Source organism: Apis florea, unplaced genomic scaffold (assembly GCF_048593485.1).
Source record: "Apis florea isolate Af1SG1 unplaced genomic scaffold, ASM4859348v1 contig_2293_pilon, whole genome shotgun sequence".
In the NCBI taxonomy this organism is placed as follows: domain Eukaryota; kingdom Metazoa; phylum Arthropoda; class Insecta; order Hymenoptera; family Apidae; genus Apis; species Apis florea.
This window is the reverse complement of record NW_028256554.1, coordinates 2,133,337-2,157,461: the sequence shown is the minus strand read 5'-3', so window position 1 is coordinate 2,157,461 and position 24,125 is coordinate 2,133,337. Positions and strand designations below refer to the sequence as shown.

Here is a 24,125-nt window from a genome sequence, read left to right as displayed (position 1 = left end):
TATATCTCTAAAAATTTTATATTTTATAAATAAAATATTGTAATTTAAATAAAAAATAAATTTTATATTTTTTATAAAAATAAAGTTTGAATATATATATATATATATATATATATATATATATATATATATATATGTGATAATATAGTTTGAAAATATATATATATTTTTGTAACAAAGTATATTTAATATATTTTCTAGTATTTATAAAATTAATAAATGAAAGAAAAATAACGTAAAATTTCTTTAATTCATATAATATTTATTTGATAGGTATATAATACATTAAATTTGCCAGCACAAGTGAGAGAAAACACACTTCTTGGCGAATAATACTTGTTTGTTGTTATATTCGACATCTTCCAATTATTCCTACACTACTGCTACCGAACATACTTTTCTTCTTGTCCATGGAACGGAGTTTCATTTTTCTTTTTACTTTTCTTTTCTTTTCTTTTTTTTTTCTTTTTTTTTTTTTTTTTTTTTTTTGGTATCAATTCTTTATACAACTGACTATATTTTTATATAGTAGTTGATTAGTGAGTCATACCTGGAATAATATAGTTTCTGTAGATTTGGTGTTGTACATAAAAAGGAGTCTATAGATAAATATCAATTTATCAATATTTGGCAATTAAAACATGTAACGTTAAGAATATTATTGAATTTCTTTTTTTATATGAAAGATATATTCTTGCGTAAATGTGTTATCGCCAAATGAAATTTTAACGTTACAAAAATCATAATTTTAACATTAATTAATATTATATTTTAAAAACTGGCAAGTAATCGATTTAATGCAATGAACCACAATAATCGTACTGTTCGGTAAGCTGCATATCATTGACAAATAGCTTTCTTCAGTAAGCACAGTGAATGGCTCATCAACATTTTTCTTTTTTGAGGATAGGATCAATTTGACAATCGTTGTCTATTTACAATATTTGCGATAAAGACTAATTAATTTATAAACATCGTTGTTATTTATGTACAGACGTAATATAAACGCATCATACGTTATAAAATGGACATGTGTAAAATGTTGCGAATCAAACAAACAGTAAATCGGTTCGATTCAGTTTTGAAAAATACATGGCTTATAATTGCCAATAGCCCGTAACATCTACAATATAGATTGAAACCGGTAAACAATTTTCAAACTAAATTAATTGAATTTTTACGCGCATTTTTTCTATCTAAGGAAAAACAACAAATAAAATACAAAAGAACAAAACATGCTTTGATTTCGCTCTATTCACTTTCTATATAAAACAAACACAAAAAGAAGATAAAAAAAATTCTTAATACCTAAGATTGCAAAAAAATATTTTGTAATTACAATGCATACGTATATGTATGTATACTATACATATATATGTTTATATTTAAAATAAAATTGGTACAATGTATGTATATATATCGCAAGTGACTTTTCATTGTGCGATTTTTCATGTATTGAAGTCTCTGAAACGAGGAAAAGATAGAGTCGATACAAAGATACTAAAGTTGGCATAATATTCGTAGTATCGCAAAAAGTCATAATTTGAAAAGATATCGCAACACTATAAAAAATATTATTTCTAATTTAAATATTATAAAGTAAAGACCAACTCTTTTATCTTTGAGTAATTCATAATATACAAAATGATAACGAAACATTATCGAAACTATCTCAGTTTTGGTAAAAGATACACTTTTTATCTGTTCGCGATTGACGATAAATTACAGGTACAGAAGTAGTAGAAAAAGTGCGCGTACAATATTTCAAATAATTATACGTTCATTTTTATAAAAGCATATTAATAATTATTTAGAATAAAGGATACTTCATCAATTTTGACGATTTTGAAATATTTTTTTACAAAGTTACCATTTTGAACAACTTTTTCCTTTATACATAGACTTTTTCCTTTTTTCTGTAACCGCCATTTAGTTTTAATTTTCGAATTATACAAAATATTTTTAATATTGAATATATATTCAACACTATATATTTTACAAAAGAATTAATTTAGATTTGGCTTAAATTGAATTTATAATGCCTGAAGAATATTCTAATTTTATTCATTCTATCTTGAGTGCGAAATAATCTACTAAAGTGTAGGTCTATATTAACATTAGCAATATAAGTATCATTTTATTTTTTTAAATCCTTGTTGGATTCCTGTAGAATTTAAAATAAATAAGATATAATTTGATATTGATTTAAGCTTACTTTTTGGGTGTTATAATGATAAAAATACTTCTAACTGTTGACATAATGCAATTTGAATAATATTTAATTATATGTAAAATATTATTTAAATGTTTTTGTATATTTTATAATTTGTGCAATATGTAAGTTTAATATACATTGAAATTACTTACTTATTTATTACCAAGTCTAAATGTAACCAAAATCTAATTTAAATTGTCACAAACCAAATGTATAGTGTTATAAATATTTTTATATAAAACTTGGAAACTAATTTAACAGCGATTATAATACGTATAAGAAAAAGTTATTCAGAATAGAAGAAACTTAATATATATATATATATATATATTTCAACAATCGATGGAGTGATCCCTATTCTAAATAATTATCAACATATCATGTTACCTTGGAAATACTTGGAATAACTGTCACAAAATATTATGGAATTATCAAATAAACTTGTTCCAATTGAATTATATTAGCTCTTCGCAATCGAAATATTAAGTATTAAGCGAGAGATCTATAAGAACGTTACTTAATTGGTTTACCCCAAGAAAATTGTATTGGCAACGGAGGAATATCGCTACTCGTGGACGATTCATCCTCGCTACTGGTGGCAGATGTTTCTTCTGAAATCATTGCTTCACCACCTGCTTCTTGAGGCCTTTGACCTGCGCCACAATCTTCAGCGGCTGCCGCGACCGCAGCCGCTGCAGCAACAGCAACTGCCACTGCAGAATTTGTAGTTACTGCTGTCGCAGAAGAAGAAGAAGATGACGAGGAAGTGGACGAAGCCGAAGAAGATGGATCACTTCTAGGTCTTCGTCGAGTAATCGGTGTGGAATTAAATGTAGGCGACCAAGTGGATTCCTCTACTCGTGCGGAATCCGTAACGGAAATACTTTTGGATCTTGCTCTCATATCTACGGAAGGCCTTCTAGGCGTTAATCTGAGCGATCCTTGTCTCGATACCGATGTAGTTGTTTCCGATCTACCCATTTTTGGTGGTGTTGCCAATGATGATGTATCAGATCCTCCCTTTGAAAATTCATCGTCGATTTCCAATGTCCATGAAACCGAATCGCCCTTCTGCACCATAAATTTAACCATAGATGAAGACTGCGGACCGTTCTTGTCGGGTGAAAGACTCTGTTCGACGTGTTCCGGGCCTAAAGAACGTGAAAGCCTAGGCGTCAAGTTCGCAAGAACGGTCACTACTTCGTTTTTTTGACGCAACCTCCATTGCAGTTCTTCATTACGTTGTGCCAAACGTTTATTCTGCTTGGAAATCTGATGAATCGATTCGTGAAGTACCTCATTATCATGAGATATTTGCCTCTCGAGAGCTTCTTTGCATTGAATCTGCGCTTTCAAATCTTCGCATCTGGCCTCAAGTGTGTCCAAGCGCTGCTGTAAAGCTTCTTTGTCCTCGATTTCTCGCTTGATATTATCGAGATCCGATCTCAATGTAGCGTTTTCTTGACTTTTAATCTCTAGCACCGATCTTAAAGATTCAACTTCGGCTGTGAGCGCAGCCCCCTGATCGTGAACGACAGATCTCCTCTTAAATTCCGCTTCCTTTCGTATCAGTTCAGCCTCTTGTTCCGAACGCAATTTCACGATTGCCGCTCGATGCTCTTTTGCAGTCTCGTTTAGCGAATCTCGTAATCTGACCTCGCATTTGCGCCTCTCTTCCTGCAGAGCCGCTTCCAAGATGGCGATTTGTTCCGCGTGTCGAGCTTCCACTGAGAAAACCAAAGACAAATTTTTCTCTTAGCATGATTGACGTCATTGGAGATAAATTGAAAAACGGAAGAAAAACAAAGTTCGAAGACGAGAGAACGGATTAGGTCCGTTGAACGTGCCAACCTATAATTAACTACGATGAACGTTACGTGGGCACTAAATTGAGCATTTGTGAAACGTGTCTGTGTCCACTTTTGAAAATTCTATCTTTGAATTATTTAGCACGATCCGAGGTGCGCGTAGGCATATTAGCCTTGCAGATTTTAATTAACAATTGCTCTACTTTAAAGTTATATTATTCGCTGTGACATTAGGGCCATTATGCTTGTTACCCGTTGAGAATATTATCATATGATGCATTGTACTGGGCACAAAGAAAATATGTAAAATATAAAAATATACATTTTGTACGTATATCATATATGATAAAATAAAATTATCGATATCATAATCGATATTGTTTACTAATAATAAATAAAAAAGAATCGTGATAAAGATAATAACGATAACAGGAATACAAAATTTTAGAAATTATACGTTATAATGTGCGCAGACAATGCATTATATTGCTTTCTCGCTTTCTCAAACAAAAAAAGAAACACAAGTAATTCTTGGCAAGGCTTACGATCTTCACGAAGCTGGTCCAAGGCTCTCCGATGACTCTCTCTCTCCGATTCTAGTCTATCTTCAATGCCGAGGTTTCTAGCCCTCAACTTTTCGATCTCCGCGCACGAAGACATCCATTCCTTTTTCATATTCTCGCAATCTTTCTTAAGTTTTGGTGTAGAAAATGCGTCCAACTGAATGTTGAAATAAAAAAAAAAAAAAGCACACAAACAAATTGAATTTTTTGATAAATATACTTGATAGATATTGTTGATAGATAAAGATTGAATAAAAAAAAGAATAAATAATACAACGTACCTCATAGGCCAGATATTGTACGGTTATAGAAAGAGCTTGTATAACTTGTTCCGCTCGTTTTACGCGAAGTGCATCATAAGGTATGTCGGTTTGTGCGGCCTGATCTCGCGTCTCTAGAGACGCTCTTGTCACCACATAGCTATTACTGTGCTCCTTAGTTTCGCGATCTGCAACCAATGTCACAGGTCCCATCACCATTACGATTCTTTATATAAAATTATAACAAAAGTTCAATTTGTCTTCCATCAAATCGAAGCGTCTTTTTTAATTCGTTCCTTTCAATTAATGTTTTCCTATTATTCTTTAAGTAATCCCATTGTGTAATCAAGATGAACAGTAATATTGATTACAATCATTCTTCGGCATCGAACCAATCATTGTGATGAAAGTTTAAATAGATATTCGAGTAAATGCAATATCGATATATCATATGAAATTGTCTACTTCCACTCATTTTATACGAATAAATTTTGATTCGTAGAATGAAGAAAGTTGTATGGAAAACTCGTTTCAAGGGAGAAAACTGTTTATTCCAGTCTTGGAAAGTCGAACTACCTGTTTTTCAGGATATTTCAACTATTCGACGAAATGATTTCTCAGGTGAGAAAAATTATGGAGGAAAAAACAATTATCACATTGACACACGAGAAATTCTTATGAACAGATCATTAAGTCGTAACGATAATTTGGTCTGGCTACGTCACTCAAGCTTCATCCTCCCATTATTGCTGATGTAGGTACGTGAAAGCACGCAGGCACATCCGCAATTCCGTACCACCACGATTTTAATCCTTTTCTCACCACCTTGGACCAGATTAAAAAAAAAAAAAAAAAAAAAACGTGCAGCCAGTGAATCAATCGGATTTAATCCGAGAGCCAGCCAGTGGAAAACACGTTCAAGAGTAGCGGCCAGTCAATGAAGACGCACTGGGTTAAGGTCAACTGTACGATAGTTGTGTCGTGTCGTGAACACAAAAAAATCAAAAAAAGTTGATGGTTGTGTTTTAACGACCACCTTAATGGATATATCCAAATTATCTATCTTCAGTTTTCCCGAAATGGATTGGATTATTTTCAGCGTGTGGGACTACGCAGTATCGAATATTTATCACTTCTATACTTGTTTATACTTAATTCGTTTATTCATTTTGGACTATCATCTCTAACATACGTGGTGCTTTTCTGATTTTTCAAAATTTTCCATCGTACATCGCGTCTCTGGATTATTTTATAGTTTCTTCTTAATAAATAAATATGTATTCTTCAATTACATAAATTATGTATATTGGCACAATGAAGTATTTCCGTTTGATCTGTGACCAAATGATACAACTGAAAAACGCAAGTGAACTCGATCACGTTGAAATCATTGAATAACAATAATAGAGCAACAGACATGAGAGAGACCTAATCGGGATCGTCATTTGTAACGATTTGCTGGCCAAGTCCGCACTTCGACTGAATTAGCACGAGCCACAGGCTGCCTCGCGGAGCGATATATCCCTCCTTCCTACTTGTCGACCACTCCTACCACCTTGAAATGAGGTGCAACCTCGAAGAATACGAAGACGATGGACACGCGGAAAGCCGTGTCTGGCCGGACACGCATTCATACACGCACGACTTGAATATGATCCACATATGTCTGCATGTGTTTCCATAATATTGCTTTAATATTTCCCTCGTTCCTTTTCAATCCGACAAGAGGAAAAAAGGATCAAAAGGACCTTTCCAATGAACTAGCCTTTTTTTTTCAAGAAAATTAACATATATATACTTGCACCGGTAGTAACAAGTTATTACTTTATTTATCGCTCAGTTGCTCGAATTTATGGTTCATGAAAATTGGAACGATTTAAAATTCCATTTCAATGGAATAGCTTGTTTTAATAGCAGGAAAAGGTGAGGCTGTAAAAGATGAGAATTATCAGTTGAAACGAGAGATGAATTATTACAAAACCGTGCCCCGAATAAATTCGTTTTTCCATTTAGAATTGACTATCCTTACATAGTAGCAGCTAGCCGTATTTGTATGAAACGGAGGTACGTGTCTATGGATATAGTGATTCGAAGATAATGATCCGAATGATCGACGATCGATAGCCCTCTTCCGCTAAGAAGAGTTTTGCAAACAATTGTTAATTCTACTCGCCAATATCTGTTTCGTCATATCGTAACGTGAACGTAATAATATATTAGAATTAATATTTTGATCGATCCTCTCAAAATGTATTTTTTTTTTTTTTTTTTTTTTCTATTATCTATATGCTATAAGCGAAGATAAAGAAGAGTAAATTTTGAAAATATTTCTCTTAAAATGTTAAATTGGTGAAAATTTTGAATCATGAAATGCAGCAATGCATTGAAATGAAAAGGAAATACAAGATGACTCGTAAAAACTTAACTCTTAACTGTTTTCTGGGATATGGACGATCATCGACAATATATAATCTTTACGTTATTGTGTATTGAGTCATAAAACATTGACAAGGAAATCATGTTGAGGTATCTCGAAGCTATCTCCAAAATCATATAAGTTTAAAGAATTACTTTCACTTCGCTATTCTATCCGATTCTCATTTTTTTTTTTTTAATGATTCCTGCAATTGCCCTGCGGGTTTTTCTTTCAACGAAGACTGGGAGCAGGATTTAGTTTCGGGGACCAGTGAAAGCCATGACTTTCTTCGAAACTACAAGAAGTATAGAATGATACGCACGTGTGCGTTCCCGTGCATGCGGAGAAATGGTCGTACGCACCGCAAAATGACTGCGGGACTTTTTTAGAAACTAGCTGGTGCCGGAGTAGCGCGGTCAATGGATTAGAAAGCACAACCTGCTGATATTTCCTCACGGTGTTATCTTTTTCAGAAGAAAATATCTAAAATGCTTCTTTCTATATCGCATATAATATTACAATAAGTTGTACAAGGAACAAATTATTCAAAACAATGAAAATATTTGTCGTGAAATTCGGTTAAACGGAGATTGAAAAAAATACAAAAATGTCATTTTTACCTTTTATCGATGTTAAACTATGCTGTTTCCCTGGGACAGTAGTTGGCAATCTTCTCGTTATTGTCGTTTTTCGCGTCGCTGACGGGCTCTTCTCTGGAAATAAAATTCGCAACGTTAACGAGAGCATGTTACGTACTCACCGGTAGTGCCTTAAATGATGTGTTATCGAGTTTGCAAGTACCGTACGCTGCAAACCGTTTTACTGCCCGCATCAAAGAGAGCATGTGTGAGAAGCAGAAAGGAAACGCCTTCACTTGTAAAAATAGTATCTAGAAAAAAATGATATTTACTGTAGTAAACCAGATAGACCATGATTATTCCAATCTTCTGCCCGTATAGAATATATACATATATATATATATATTTTTTTTTTTATTAGCTATAACTTTGTTGTAATCGCATTTACGATATATGCATACAATAATGCGGATCACGATGCTTTAATATAAACAAAATGGTTCACAAATCACGTTATATCACTGAATATTTCACACGGTGACACGCAACGAGACAAATTGGCGTGACAGTTTTCTGCGCAACAGTTTTCTCGTTTGAAGTTAACGAAAGACTGCCGGAACATCAACACTGTTCGGGGGTTAAATAATTACATTGTCGGCTACGGTAAGGGGTGCATACCGTTAGAATTCTGACCTGACTCAGGCAAAGTCTAGTTGGTCTACACCCACGGTTAATTATCGCCAGGCTCGTGCAATATTACAGAATATTATTTAAAAAATTTAAATAATAACTGTCATCAATGTTTATCGGTCGTTCATTTTGAAAAAAAAAAAAAGGTAGTAACGAATAAATAAATCAAATATACGTATACATTGAATTTTTGAATTATATAAAATACATTAAGATCATATAAGAAGATCTTGAAATTTGTTATTATCGCAAAGTATCGTGAGAAATATGGACGACCGTTGGATAAAACTAACGTCGACACGGTCGAATCGAGCGTGGCCGTTTGCCAATATTTTCAATGTTATGTCTCGATGAGAATAAATTTATCCCGATGGCTGACTATCAATATAGAATGTCGAACATGTTTACATTTTCGCTTATTCGATACAAACGAGTGGAGAATGTTGCATGGAGACAGGCAAGATTGAAAAAAAAAAAAAAGTATTCCCCGCGTCGCACTAACCAACCGGAAGCACGCAGCGGTGCCCTCGACCTTTCGTTTCCTCCGTTCAATCAGAGAATAGCAGATATAAATGTATGTACATATACATACAAACAGACACACACACACACACACACACACATGAGAAAACTACGATATATGCAAACTCGTTTCACAATTTAGGGCGCGCAAACCGGACCCTCCATCACTTACCGAGATTGATGGGCGAAATTTCTACGCAATTCTTCTTGGTGTCGAAACTATTGACACGATTCTGTTGACTACCACGACCGTTTGCTACCAGTCTTCTTGGTGGATTTATCGATGTTGGTGATCTCTCTGAAAATATAACAAAAATATTGAATTTTCCTTCCCGTTATGTAAACGGAACGGCGGAATAATGAAAATTTCATCTCTCTTTTTTCGGGTGTCTATATTTATAAGCAGAGAGAGAATTACGAAAATAAGCAGTTTTCATAACTTCGTAGCATTACGTGTCAGAAGATAGTTCATCGACCGTGGTATTTCGTTTCGCTCGTCAGTCGTAGTTACTTTAATAACATTTTGCGCATCATCGGAATTTGTGCTTGACGAGGCAATATAGCGGGACGAGGACGCACGAAGAGCTAAGTTTGAACCATGCTCGTCGATTAAACCAACGAAGAAAAGAAAAAACGTTTATTATGTACACCAGCCTGCACGTAGCCATTGCATACGAGCTTCTGCTTCTAACGGCCTCGCACGAGCTCGTGTGCATAATATTTCGAATCGATCTTACGCATGAAAGAAGATAGTCGAACAAATATTCAGGACACAGGCTGCGATAATCGATTAGTTAAATTATATTTCTATTCCTTTATATCAATTGATAAAGATGATTGGTAATCACGATTTCATACGAAAGATAGAAAAGTTCACTCTATTAATGTTATTTTACGATATACATCTATAATAATAATATCGTATATTATAACGAATTACGATTATATTTCTATGTCGTGTACATAATGCACGTTATAACGGACAGAGTATGATATAACGAGGCGAACTACTTTCTGAAAGATTCCTCAAAATAACAGTGATTGATGTGCCCAAGGTAAAAGAGAAATTTTGCGACAAGACAAGTGTAAGTAGGGTACCTTTGATCCTTCTCCGTAACGTTTTAGACTCGGTCACGAGAGAAACCGTTCTCTACCATCTATCTTTTTAAATATCTATGCAACATCGTGAACTAGTCGCTCGTATTTGCGACGCTTGAGTTTTTTAGCTAGCTTATTTAAATGAAAAAACGAAAAAAAAAAAAAAAAAAGAAAAAAAAACACGGATGGACGGACATCCTTTCCTTTTTTTTTTCTTTCTTCTTTTATGAAACGAGATTAAAGGATTAACCGAGAAGAGGTTTATCGGCTAATTCATATTTCCGCCGTATGGATTGAAGACTGGTTTAAGGGGACGGGGTTAAATATGCCGTTTATACAACCGTACCTCGCTTGAAACTGCCGAGCCGCATTTTCGCCGAGTCTCTGACAAAATCCGTCCGAAGAGCTGGCCTACCCTTCGATCCCTGCTGTCCCATTTTTCAAATCTTTACTTTCACCTTTGTTTCATTTTCAACAAAATCATTCTAAAGAAATGATGGGCAGGCAGCGAACAGGTGCCTTCATCCCGTCGTATCTTTCGAGCCCACGGTAAGGTTTGTTACCCAACTCGATTCCTCGATCGTAAAGTGTCGGGATCGTAAATTCAATACACGGATACTCGACATCTTTGCGAAATATTATTCAACAAATTTTAAACGTTTTCTTCTATTTCTATCATACACCGGTTAGTAATACAATTCGCACAAACAATTTCACATCACTTTTGCCACTCTCCTTGCAATGCGTAGACGGTAGACTCGATCAAACCTTGGCTTCATCTCGCGAGGTATTCGGACACGAGAAATCACAGGTTGCACATTCTTTCCACGACCTGAATCGAGGAGCGCAACGAGTGTCTTTCACCGGCACGGATCAACGATGTCCTCAGCCATGTGGGTTTAACATCTGACTCTGATGGTGATTGCGTAAGTGGTAGATCAGACCGGGTACGTATCGGTGGTCGTCGGCCTTGGGAACGCACGTGGTCGCTGGGTGCACCTGTCTAAAAGGGTGGGGACATGAGAAAACCACCGGCGTCGAGCGAAGGACGTGTATACGCACAAGTATAAGGTGGCCGGTTAAAGAAAGGCAATGCCGGAAATAAACTACTTAGTGCCGTTGACCCGAAAGCTCGCCGTCGAGCTTCTAACGTATGTACGAAGTAGTTAGAGCAAAAGGTTGATTGCCTTGAATCTTCCTATTCTTGTCTATCTTCGTCCAAGTACAAACAGGAACGTAGCCAAAGATTCCGTAACGGTATCTTGGGAAACTTTCATTGGACGGTCATCCCAGAGAGGGGATGGTAAAATCCAGTCTTAAGGCATTCAGTCTTGCGGTTCAGATTCTTCCGCCGATCGAAGCGAATGTGCAATAACATATTGTAGGCGCACGAGGCAGGGTTTCTATCCGCCAAGTTATCTTCTCACTTGATGCTCAACACCAAACACCCAACGTTCTCTTCGATCGTTCTCGATCTGCTCGTTCTATCGAGTGAGGGAAAACGCGAACGTTCTTGTGACATGGGCAGAAAATTAGGTCACGTCGGATGAGTTCGTAAATATAGCGAGCACGGTATATCGATATATGTTACGTTTCGAAAAGTGTTTCAAGAATATATAGGAGACACGGGGAACGAACAATTTTGGGAACGAAGAACAATTACAACAGTTTTTATCGTTGCTCAATTTATCGTTGTACGATCGCAACTCCGATGCACTTTGCACCGTCACCTTGCGGCATACACTGACGACGATGCACCGGCTGTTCGTTCTCGCGTTTGTCCCTGTTCTTTTTGTCGCGCACACGTCCAGTCCCGATAAAACTGCTGATCCCAATGGGGTAGAGAAAGAGACGTGAGAAAGGAAGACAGAGAGAATGAGAGCGAGAGGAGGACGGACGAAACGGTGGCACCAACCAGCTATAAGGGAGGAAGAGCGAGAAAGATGGGAGACCGGAAATGCAACACGCGTGCATAAACAGCGTCCGAGCCAACACGAGGTCCGCCGAGGACTGCCGACTGGATGCTGCTTTGCGGCTGCTCACGCCTGCCTCCAATGGAAACGATCCAGTGGCGCCGGAAGAGGGGCCATCGGCGCCCTTGCTCTTTTTCCTATCTAACTTTCGCGCGCCCTGACCGGGTCGATACAAAACACCCTTCTACGCCCACTTTTATAGCTACTCCCACCCTTTTTTGCCGAACGAATCACCTACGCGATATACGCGTATGTATCGGCTCTGGAACACGATCTCGAAACACGAATCGAAGGCACGTGTATTTAAATCCGAAAAATTTATTCGTTTTATATCTCGATAGATTGGAAGAATGGTTTTTAAGAATTTAAAAAGGGAAAATTTAGACGAATTTTTGGAATTTTCTATCTCCGTTCCACCGGATTTTTGAACAGATTTTTTTGAAGAAATATAAAACAATTTGTTTTAATTTAAATAGTCAATTTTTAAAAATATAATATACTTTATATATACAAGGGACAGTTATCTTAAATCCATCGATCTTATCAATTTATCTTTTTGATGGTTGGATGGATGCGCATAAAATTGCTATTGGTAGATCGGGCTTTTAGAATTTTTCAAACGGAAAGTTATTTCAAGATCTACTTCTGATTTATTAGTATAAAAAAATAGCTATTGAAATATCATGCAAAACGATTACTGGTTTTGTTAACCTTTGCGGTTTTGAGTTCTTTTTTTTTTTTTACAAAATGTATGGTATGCGGTCAAACATAATTCGATATCACAAAATCAACCGGCATCATATTTATTCAAGCTTCACTGTTCTCCGCAAGGTCTTCTTATTTCCTTTTTCAAACTACTACTATTCCTATATCCTATCTCAGTCTCGTACGTTGAAAGATATAAATGAATAAATGAAAAAAAAAAAAAAATTACAAATTACAAATTGTTACAAATTAAATATTAAGTAACTTTTAAATTAAAATTAAATGATATATAAATGATATATCTTTTACATAATTCGAAGCATCATTGATATTGATATAAATAACGATATACTGTAGTTTAATTTAATTTGTAATCATTTGTAATAATTTGTAATCAAGTAGATGTTAATTTAACTTACTTGGTACGTCTTTGCTGCGTCCAGTGCTGAGATCACTCAAAGAGCTACGAACGGAGCTTCTGGCAGTTTCTTCAATTGGTGACTTTGTTTCTTGCCGGCCACGTATTCTCCTGATAATTTGTAAGTTTTTTTTTTTTTTAGCAAAGTTAAACACGAACGAAGAAGTTTTAAATATAGAAACATTGAATCGATATCTTACCTTTTATCCTTATTACTATTATTATTTGCGTCACCGGCTTTTTTTTGAATCGATCCTGTAGAAGATGGTTGGCCAATACTCTGGAGCACTCTAGATTTCACTTCTTTTCTAATTGTCCTAGTTCTTTGCTCATTTTTTCCAGCTTCAATTTTACTCATAACAGCGTCCCAACGCCCATTTCTAGATCTCTGCAAACGTCGAGCTTCTTTCTCCGTTTCATCCTTTGGGCCGGATTCTATCATTGCTTTGATTTTCGAGACAACGTTTCTCTTAGGCATTTTATATTTTTTTAACGGAATTAAATCAGCTTTGCTCTGCGTTTTCGATCTCATGATGTCACTCGTCCTTTCCACCTCGATTACCGTCACTTCCACAGGATTTATCGAACCGTTCGAATCAGTCAATCCATCCAGAGAATTTACAGGAGCCTAAATATCATTAGTTACGCGAGCTATCTTAAAAAATATATATATATATATATACGAACATATGTGAACTAATAATCAAAATTATTGACTCGCCTGCAAATAATCCATAATAACGTCCGCTTTAATCGGTGTCGGCTGACTTCTCTGGGAAACTTCGGTATCAATAGTATCCGGCGTGCGATCCCCGTGTTCCTCGATTGCCTCCTCGGGAGCCTGAAGTTCGTCCTGCCTTTTATCAAGATCTGAATAAATCCCACTCGAATCCATTTCTTCCCCGGTAAAACTCGGACATCTTCGGCCACCAGGCGCACAAAAAAGAGTACCGTCGATCACCTGAGCTTTTCTATCACCGCGCACGATTTCTTCGTATGCATCGGCATCACTTTCCGTAAAGAAATCCGAATCCGTCATCGGATCTTGCCTGCAAGGAACGGGAAGATTTGGCGGTGGTGCGACGGACGGTGGATCGGCCCCACGACTTGCTGGCCTTGAGTTTTCACCGTCACCTTGATATCCAGCCTCAAGACTAGTGATACTCGTCACCGATGTTACAAAACTGATGGGAACAGTGCCTCTAACAGGTTCCGTGGGTTTAGGATCCAGTGGAAGTTCCTCCGGAGACGGTGTCCTCTCGCTAGAAGCCTCTTCGGTCGGCTCAACATCGGCGGATGGTCGTGACGCGGATTGTCTCGTTAATGCTAATCTAGAACCTGCTGATCCTGTAAGATTTTCGCAGGACGGTGTCCTAGAGCACTCTAGCGCAACCGTGAAGTCGGTCATCTGGTCGGGAGTCAATATACCCAAGCTTTCGTCATGTTCAAAGGAGTTTTGTTTGTTGAGCATTAAATAGTGCGGTGTTGCGTTTATTGCAGTATCATTGTAACCAAGAGATGTATCCAAGAGGCAGCTATCGCCGGCGTCCTCAATCATATTCAATTGAGAATTCTCGAGCAAACTGTGCAGATAATAATACGAAATATCATTTTATTATCGTGTACAATTAGTCTGATGTAATATAAGATTCTTTATAAATGACAATAAATTGAACTGAATTCTAAATAATTCTTGTAATACGTGTTCTTCGTAAACAATTATATCCCGTATTTGAAATTAATTTTTTTATCATCGCACAATAGATTTATGACACACTTCGGATAATTTAAAATTCATTATTGTAAAACAATATTCTTAATAATAATCCTTCAATCCTTAATATTCTTAATAATCGGAAGATCATATTAGATGTATAAAAATAAGCACTTTTCCGATGAAGAAATATTGCCATTTATAGAGTTTAAAGTTTAACAAACCTAGTAATAATTTATCATCATACCTGAAAAAGTTGCTCTTTTCTTCGGAAAAATTAGCCAGCTGTTGTACGTCATCTTTATCAATATCCCACACAGGTGATATGGTGAATGTTTTAGGTCCCGAATCTGATCAAATAAAAAAAAAAAATTATCATCGTTATCTCAAAAAAAAAAAAAAAAAAAAAAAAAATTAAATCTTCTCAATTCTTATCGGTATGCGGTGTACATATAAAATTATTTACCTTCGATCGACGGTGTAGACACAGCTTGTGGTCCACACTTTTTATGAGTACCGGACTCGTCCTCGGCATCGACGAACTGTAAACATCCCGAGAGTATCAGTGAACGCCTGTGTCCAGGTATAAGCGACGGTGTACCAAGTACTCTCGATTTCGGGAAAAAAGACGGCCGTGCCGCGCGTGGAACTGGTATCCGACTCTCCCCCACGTTCTGCAATCATATAAATAAAATGATAAATTCGCATTCGTAAAACTAGGTTACTATTTCACGCATCCGTTTAACCGGTCGACCGGGCATACATTCCAACGAGAGAGTTACAAATTCCTTCATTTATCCTCTAATTAGTTGGATCGTTCCATGAGCCTGAAGCTTCAACTAACTGAATATAGACAGACTTAATCGCATTGTAGCAATCGAATTAAATCGGATGGTGACTTCGTCGCAATGACGTAGGTTCATGCGAGTGTCTCACGAGTCGCGTCAAAGGTTAAAACAATGCCCGATTAAATAATCGGGAAGGAAGAAGGGGGGAGGGAGAGGGGAAAAAATGCCAGATGTTTCAAGGTTAAGATAAACTTTTCGTGATGAAGACGAAGAGTCCGTTACCCTTGGCCCATCTCCAAATAAAACTCTCTCGGTAAACCGAGGTAAATCAAGAAGTGTCTCTTTGGCTAATTTAATTTTAGCCCACCATCGTTAACTTCTCTCGCGGCTACCTTTGCCCGATCCCTTCTGTCTCTCCTCGTCTTCGCGCGTAAGAGCACGCGTAACACGTTTCCCCTTCAGCCTTGTTCAACAACCAACGAAAACATTGTGGCTCGGTGGTCGATTAGGCTTTAAGTCGTTCCAATAGCGTCTGTACATTTTGATTATCTAGCTAGTTGAAAGTCCCTATCAAAGTTCGAATGCCAAGCATTTGGAATATTTGTTGGTGATCGATGTTGATAACAGTGAGCACACACCACGATCAGGCTGTAATAGCGTTATAACAGACGGCAGAAACTACGTTAGCTCGTTACTAATAATAGTATTACCAATAGCTAGCTGAAGGCAAGGAACTGGCTAGCAGAGAGTAAGAGAGTGCGTTCACCGACGACTCTGTTGAACAACGTCGTCGGTTGAGAACTGGGTTACATCGGTTGCGAGTTTATTTACTACGAACCGCTGCTTGTCAATGCGAACGTTCATGCGCGCAAATTCTCGCGCAAGAAATATTATTTTATTATTAATCGGACGGTTATGTTTCAGCGAGCAAAAATTATTTAAAAAGTGTGCATTATCGCATTACGAATGCGGTAGCTATAGCATACGTGTTACGTATCCGTCTTTTTCTAGTGGTTACAACACAACATCAATATTGTAACGACTCCGCCAGTTTCTAAATCAATCGATATTGGCGAAAGACTCGTTATCGATCTAGAAAAATGTCACGGTCAACGGGGGCAACGGGAAGATATCGAACAAGACAAATGGGCATGTTAAATATCGCGATCGGCTTTGTGACGGTGCCGACACGCGAAAAAACGTGACGGGAATCGAAATCAATGTCTTTAAGTGCACGCATTGACGAGCCGATGACGAGCAAAGGCCAGTCCTCCAAACAGTATAACTTTATTAGGCCTTAATTCGTGCCAATTCGAGCCGCCTACCCGGTTGTTATCTCTTCGCCACGCGAGCCGAACAACTGTGTTAATTAGGGGCACATTCGCTTAATTTTTGTCGATCTAACGGAATCACGGCACGATCTTTGAAATCTCGTATACGAAACAATTGAATAGGACTATTATCGAATAGAATAGACGAGGAAGAGGAAGAAGAGGAAGGAAAGGAAGAAGAAATATATTCGCACGATCCGAGTAACGGTTCGTCGTTCAAAATCGTTATGCCATTTTGTATTGTACGCGCGAAAAAAAAAATGTCATTTTTTCCCTCGATCGGCGAAATCAGGCATTCAAATGAAAAATGCCTGAAACGCTTTCTACAAGTAGAAAGACTTTCTAAAAGGCAATAGCGTTTTAGAGTTATAGCGAGTTACGACGCAATTGCGCGTTTGCTCGCTGTCTTGTTTGTTGGATGTCGTCATTTTCAATTCAAATTTAAAAGGAAAAAGAAAAAAAAAAGAAAAGAAAGAAAGGAGGACGGGGAAAAAAATATTTGCAGTTTTGCAACATTTTATCAATCGGGAAGCAAAGTTGCGCGTTTGGCAACGTTGATCTGCAATTTATATACTCGACCACGTAAGTGACAAGCACACGTGACGCGTGTTATGATTCTATAGTCCGGCATAATTCCGGCTTGTTGTAATTTAAATAAAATTAATTACCACACCTGTGCGAATTTTAATATGCACCGATACACGGTCTTCCCGATCGTTATATATTATATATATATATATATTGTATATATTTATATTCCAAATACACGTAACGTAACTTTGATAAGATTATGAACGAAGGTCTACCACATCGTTTGCACAATGAAAAAAATTCATTCTCATTGCCGTTGACTAACATTCACACGTATCTACATGGTTGAGTTCGAAGGAATGATAGAAAAGTAGAACGATCGAAACACACCGACGTATGACCGTTCGTTAACGCATCTTTGCTTGCGTAATCTCAATTCTGAAATTCAATGTATACGGAATACGGAAAAGAAAAGAAAAAAAAAAAAACGCGTGCCTCGTTTTGAATATTAACCACGCGTTTGCAGGAAAAAATACAATATCGTGTATAAAAGCGAGAATATATGAAGAGTCACGCGAAAAATAGAAGCTCCAACTCACGATCGGCTCAACGTTCCTCTTCACGGTTATTTGGCCGCCTCATAATTTGATTCAACGCCACTTTCTCTGGTACGCACAAAAACACTTGGCCGAATAGTCCGCGCTAAAGGACTATTAATAAAGCCGACTTTCCGTGAACTGAGTCATGGGACGAGGAGGATTCACCCCGTTCCAGTAATTCGTGAATACGACGCATTTGAGGTACTACGAATTAGCGCATCGCGGGACAATGAACGAGGTTCCGCGCGCGATGAACCGAGAACGAAGAACGAAATTTTCCCTCCGCGAGAAACGGAGAAAAAGTTTTTCAACTACGAACGAGAAGTAACTGGATCGATAGCGACAGCACGATCGCGATGCGGCCGCCGCGTGTACGACAATGAAACGTTCCGGATTCGCTCGGTGATCCCCTGGTACTACCTATGCCACCACCGCGAGCATCCGCACACCGATACACAACTATACGCGAACCGATAGATATACACGCGTGCCGTTCTCATATACACCTTCACCACGCGAGCGGTGAGGACTGACACTCCGCAACAACGATTACTATTCTTCAGAAACACACGGTTTCTGCATTCACCGGCCCGTGAATCCGTATACGAGGCACACACGATACCGGCGAGTACACGAGGACTGTACAGTGAACGTCATCAACCGAAGAACAAGGCTACGTTTAACTTGCGAGCTTGATTCCACGGGTTTTTTTCATCGGTACATTTGTAATTAGCGGTACATCCTTGCTAAGAATTTATTTTATCGAGATTTAACTGAATTCCGTTCCATCTGATAATTCATCAAAGATGCAGATATAGGAAATGAAAAATTGTTACTTCTATTGCGATACCGAGAATATTTTTCTTTTTTTCTTTCTCGCGGAAGAATTATTATATAATTTTAAAGATGGAATAAAATGATGAAATTTAAGGTACGATTTCTTGTGACTATCTCGACTTCTGTGGTTATCTTATACTGTACACATGATAAAATCAAATCGTCCATACTTGATAAAACTAACAAGTGTAGTCACGTGTTATGCTCGTAATCATAGGTTATAAAGAAGCATTGTAATTGAAAACCACCAATACAGTAGCAGTATACCGAGTAACGCTTATTTTACGGAAATACATTACATAATATATATACACACGATAGTGTGTTATATTTCTACGGACGAAAATCAACCTTCGATTGTCCGGAATTAATTCGGACATGACGCGTTTCGCAAGCCTGAAATTTCACGATGTTCTACGATACAAATGTTTTACATGCCGACGAACGATCCCTTTGTGTCTGACATGTTTATCGATTTTAGGATCGAATTCGTTCTATAGCTACACGACTGGTCCTTGTCGACCTTTATACATCCGTTCCTACTTCCCGCCGTATAAAAATCCCCGAGGACCTTGAAAGGCCTCTCCCTAGCCTCGACATGCCGACTGGACAAGTCGGTACATTTTCATGCAATGTCGTATATATGCGAGAAATTCGCATTTAATCCTTTTCTTTTTTTTTTTTTTTTTTAATAAAATTATATCTTGTTTCGTATTATATAAAAGATATCGTGATGATTTAAAATATCATATAATGAATGACGATCGCTTTTACAACAATTTTCAATTCATGCGTAAAAGAATAATTTATGTTGTGAATTTTGAAACATTGTTGTCTTACGCGCGTGGAAAATGAATATCGATAAAACACTTGGAACAAAAATAAAAGGACATTTGATGATCATATCGGTTCAGCCACCCTGATCTAATCTACGAATGTTCGCTCTTCTAGACAGAAATATAATACAGTTGACCGCAATTTACCGCATTTTCGTGCCAACTATTATATATATATAAATCCATGTATACATGTTGGATGTAGTTGTCTCAAAAATTTAAGGATATATCACGCCAGAATCATGAGATTCGATTCATGTGATTTTTTCGAATTTGTTCGAATACGTCTCCAATACAATCGCCTAATTTGCAGTCGATGCACGATAGAAAAAGTCTATTTACACATGTACCGGTTTGTATAAACGAGCACGTCTCCAAAGGACCGTTAAACACGGTGAAAATTTTACGAAGAAAGCATCTGGTCGCATAATGGGTCAGTCAGTAAACACACCGCTTTTACAACCAGTTCGCATGTCTTTTCTCTTTTATCTATCTGATGTGTTCGATAATATGACGTTTAACGATCAATGCGAATGAATATTATGGTATTATCTTTTAAATCAGAATTGGTTCGATTGAAAATAAAGATAATTATTTACAAAGCGACAATACCAATTTCAATGATCATTAAATATATTCAAAGATAAAATCTGAATAACTTTTGCTTGTACATATTGAATGCTCATTAATGTTTTTAAAATATGTCCTTAAGAAAATTTAATATTATATTAATTATTAATTGTTATGTATTTTGTGACTTTGATTTGCATCAAGTTTGGAATTTTACTCTAAGAATAAATAAAAATACAAAATTTCTAAAGCTTTGTTAAATATACTTTCATTGCGTATTTATATTATTAATGTCAAACAATTTCTATAAACACTAGGAACATGTATCTCTTAATCATTTTACACGTATGTTTACAAATAACTTCCTCGTGTATTCCTTCATTATCAGATGACCGCATATGCTATAGTATAATGTGATCTTAACCTAAGTTTAACTAAGATTTTTTTGAATCTCTTGAAAACTAAGGCCGAATGACGGTTACATGTAAAGAGGAAAGTTGTTCAGAACGTTGTCCCTGAGGATATATTTCAAGGTTATTAAAATCGATAATGTCTTGTAAATAATTACTCAAAATACATATACATATACATATATATATATATAAAAGAAAGTAAATGTACATTTAAGTAAATACTTTAAGAGTATTTTATAAGTTTTATAAATTTATTACGTAACTTTGTAATATTTTATTTTACGATAATTTGTGATATTCAATATATATATATATATATATATATATATATATATATATATAAAATACTCTTAAAGTATTTACTTAAATGTACATTTACTTTCTTTTTTCATATATATAATTTTTTTTAATATTTTAAATTCAATAGATATGATCTCGATGCAAATCATATGAGACAACATATATGTATTGTTAATCGATCATAATAATATATGATATAACTTATATGAACTTCTGTGAACTGCATAAATATAATATAAATATAACATAAATAAATATTTCAAAATATTAGAATTGATAACATTCAATAAAAATAATATCTATATAATTTTGAAATTATCAAAACAAAATAATGCTACTATTTCATTTATAAATGGATTATTGCAAAGAAAGTTGTTGATTGTATAAATATATATTTATATCAAATCATTATATTACCATATTATTATGAATTAATCAAGTATACTATTTCGTACTTAATTTTTTCTTATTGATATATTTTCTATATTTCATTTGTACATAAATACTATATAACATATATAACATATTATATGAATCTGTTGAAAAATCAGTATATAGATATTGTTAATTGAATAAAATTAGAAACCATTAGTTCCACGTGTACTTCCGGTATTTTATTTATAAATTTAGATTTAATATTTCGAATAATATTCATATATAAATAAAAGATTTTAATAAGAAAAAAAGATTAATCATTAAATAAAAGATATATCATTATCAATGTTATGCAAAAAAAAAAATATTTTTCATTATTATTATTATTATAGCAATTAATTCTTTTCTTATATTCAAATAGCAATGTCGATTGTGTGCTGCAATCCGGCTGATCATGACGGCGCCAAACTACTTTTTCTGCCGAGATAGACCGTGACTACTGTACACGTAGTTGATATATCGCAAAATTGTATCGATAATTTATTAATTTAGAAATTAATTATAATAGAATCATTTGCTTATAATTAAAAGCACAAAATTGAATTGATTATTCAAAGAAAACGATCTTTTCTAAGAATCAGCAACAGTTGTTGACAGAGTAGAAATAACACGTTCTTCCGGTAAAATGTTAAGTATAAATTCATTGAAACTAATTAAAGCATACACATTGTAAAAAAAAAAAAAAAAAAAAGAAAAATAATATATTTCAATAATACGATAAATTACGAATTTATTATTTTGACAGAACTCACCTTAGCCATCGTATCGTGGGTGGGTCCTAAAGATTGCTCGAATCCAAAAATCGCTGGTTCCGGACCCAGGAGTCGTTGTTGCAATTGATTATCATAAGTTTCGTTCTGCAAAACGGTAATAGATACGGTGGTTGCATTCCCAAATGTTTTTTTTCACGCGACGCTTCTTTTGTACCCGTGTACAAGTTTCGTGGCGACACGTCGATTGCTTGCGGATGCCTTCACACAGCGACGCTCCCGACGCCGGCGTCGCCGAGAACGATGTTATTGATCGGCGCCGTGCGGAGGCGTCGCTACCCGCGAAATGGAGAAGGGGATGGAATTACCGGTGACGGAGATAGTACTTGAGGTAGCGGTGGCGCCGGAGATGGAATGACAACTAAAGCGCCATCGCCAAATATCTGTGATTGTTGTCAATTCTTTTTTTTTCTTCTTTCATTAACCTTATTGAAGCGGAGAAATATGAATATTTTTGGCAAAACAATCTTATATTTTTTAATATATTTTAAATGATGATTATAAAACATCAAGAAAAAAATAACAATTCTTAATTACTTACTAAATTTTTAGTTACTTAAATTTTAAATAAATAGTCATATTCTATAGTTATTATTTATAATTATATAGTCTTATTTTAAATTATTTTTTCATTATTATAAATATAATATAATAATATTGTTGAAACTTCGAAGATATAAGAATACTATTATATGTATTAATTTTTAAAAATTAAGATATTTAATTTTTTGAAGATAAACAAATGTTAATTATAAATTTTTTTTATCGAACTTACCAGATTAAAATCGTCCATTTTGATTGTTCACATTCTTTCTTAAACAATTTAATTGGAAAATTTTCTAAATACATGGTAAATTTTTGGACAAAATATGAACTTACACCTATCAGCAATACTTTCAAAACTAATATGAAAGACAGACTGATGTCAGTTAAACTTTTAAATTATTCTTTCTATGAAAAATAGCGAATCCGATTGCATGCTCTTTGTAAACAGACCAATGATCTTCGAGTAGTAACTGTCCTATAGTAATATTCTTATAAAAGTCCCGCTCTTTCTATTGTTATTCAAATTTGAAGAATATATATTTTAATTATATTATTATTATTATTATTATTATTATTATTATTTATAAATTCTTTAGTTTATAAATGAAATTATAAAAGATAAAAATACAATATCATAAAAACATTTTGGGAATATTACAAGGATATCATGGCGTGATCAATAAATAGATTAATAAAACTGTGTGTTTTCGTTGCACATAGATACACAGATAGGAAATATTTTTTATTTATACTCGGTAGCTGCACAACAAAGTAATTATCAGAAATGCAGATACAGTAGCACAAATGAAAATTTTTATATCATTGAACATTGATTTTGTTTTAATTAATAAAGAGAAGAAAAGAAGTACGTTTTTTGAAAATATTATAATATATATAAAGTCTTTCTTTAAAAAAAATTTTTATAATCTTTATATAACTTTATATAGAACTTCATGATATCATAATGTTGATAGTTATATTAAATCATCTGCTATTACATCATCGAAAGTATGAAAATTTTTACATATATGACAATAATATTTTAATAGATAAAGAAAGATACTTTCGATCATGATAAATAATCATAATTGTTTGAAATAATGTACAATGATATTAATATTTTAAAAAACGCAAAAATAATATTGAAGAGAAAGTTCATAATTATCGGATTTATATGATAAATGTGGAATGGATTTTGCAGATGTGTTT

The 24,125-nt window shown here is 35.1% G+C and overlaps 1 protein-coding gene across 3 annotated transcripts; it reads right to left on the bottom strand.

Annotated features, from left to right (window-relative positions):
• Positions 1-241: 241 nt before the first annotated feature.
• toc (toucan) lies at positions 242-22,662 on the bottom strand. Of its 3 annotated transcripts, XM_086904034.1 has the most exons (12): positions 22,353-22,662; positions 15,427-15,634; positions 15,208-15,310; positions 13,968-14,829; positions 13,447-13,874; positions 13,248-13,357; positions 9,225-9,350; positions 7,883-7,975; positions 4,868-5,034; positions 4,569-4,743; positions 2,746-3,942; positions 242-550 (listed from the first exon to the last, which is right to left on the bottom strand). In XM_086904034.1, the coding sequence occupies exons 1-12, from the start codon at positions 22,359-22,361 to the stop codon at positions 537-539; spliced, it is 3,492 nt and encodes a 1,163-aa protein (XP_086760160.1). In that variant the 5' UTR covers positions 22,362-22,662; the 3' UTR covers positions 242-536. The 3 variants fall into 3 exon arrangements, with proteins under 3 accessions (XP_086760160.1, XP_003694646.4, XP_012343314.1); XM_003694598.4 differs by having other exon boundaries at positions 242-3,942; XM_012487860.3 differs by lacking the exon at positions 22,353-22,662 and adding an exon at positions 18,210-18,627 and having other exon boundaries at positions 242-3,942.
• Between the last annotated feature and the right edge of the window lie 1,463 nt (positions 22,663-24,125).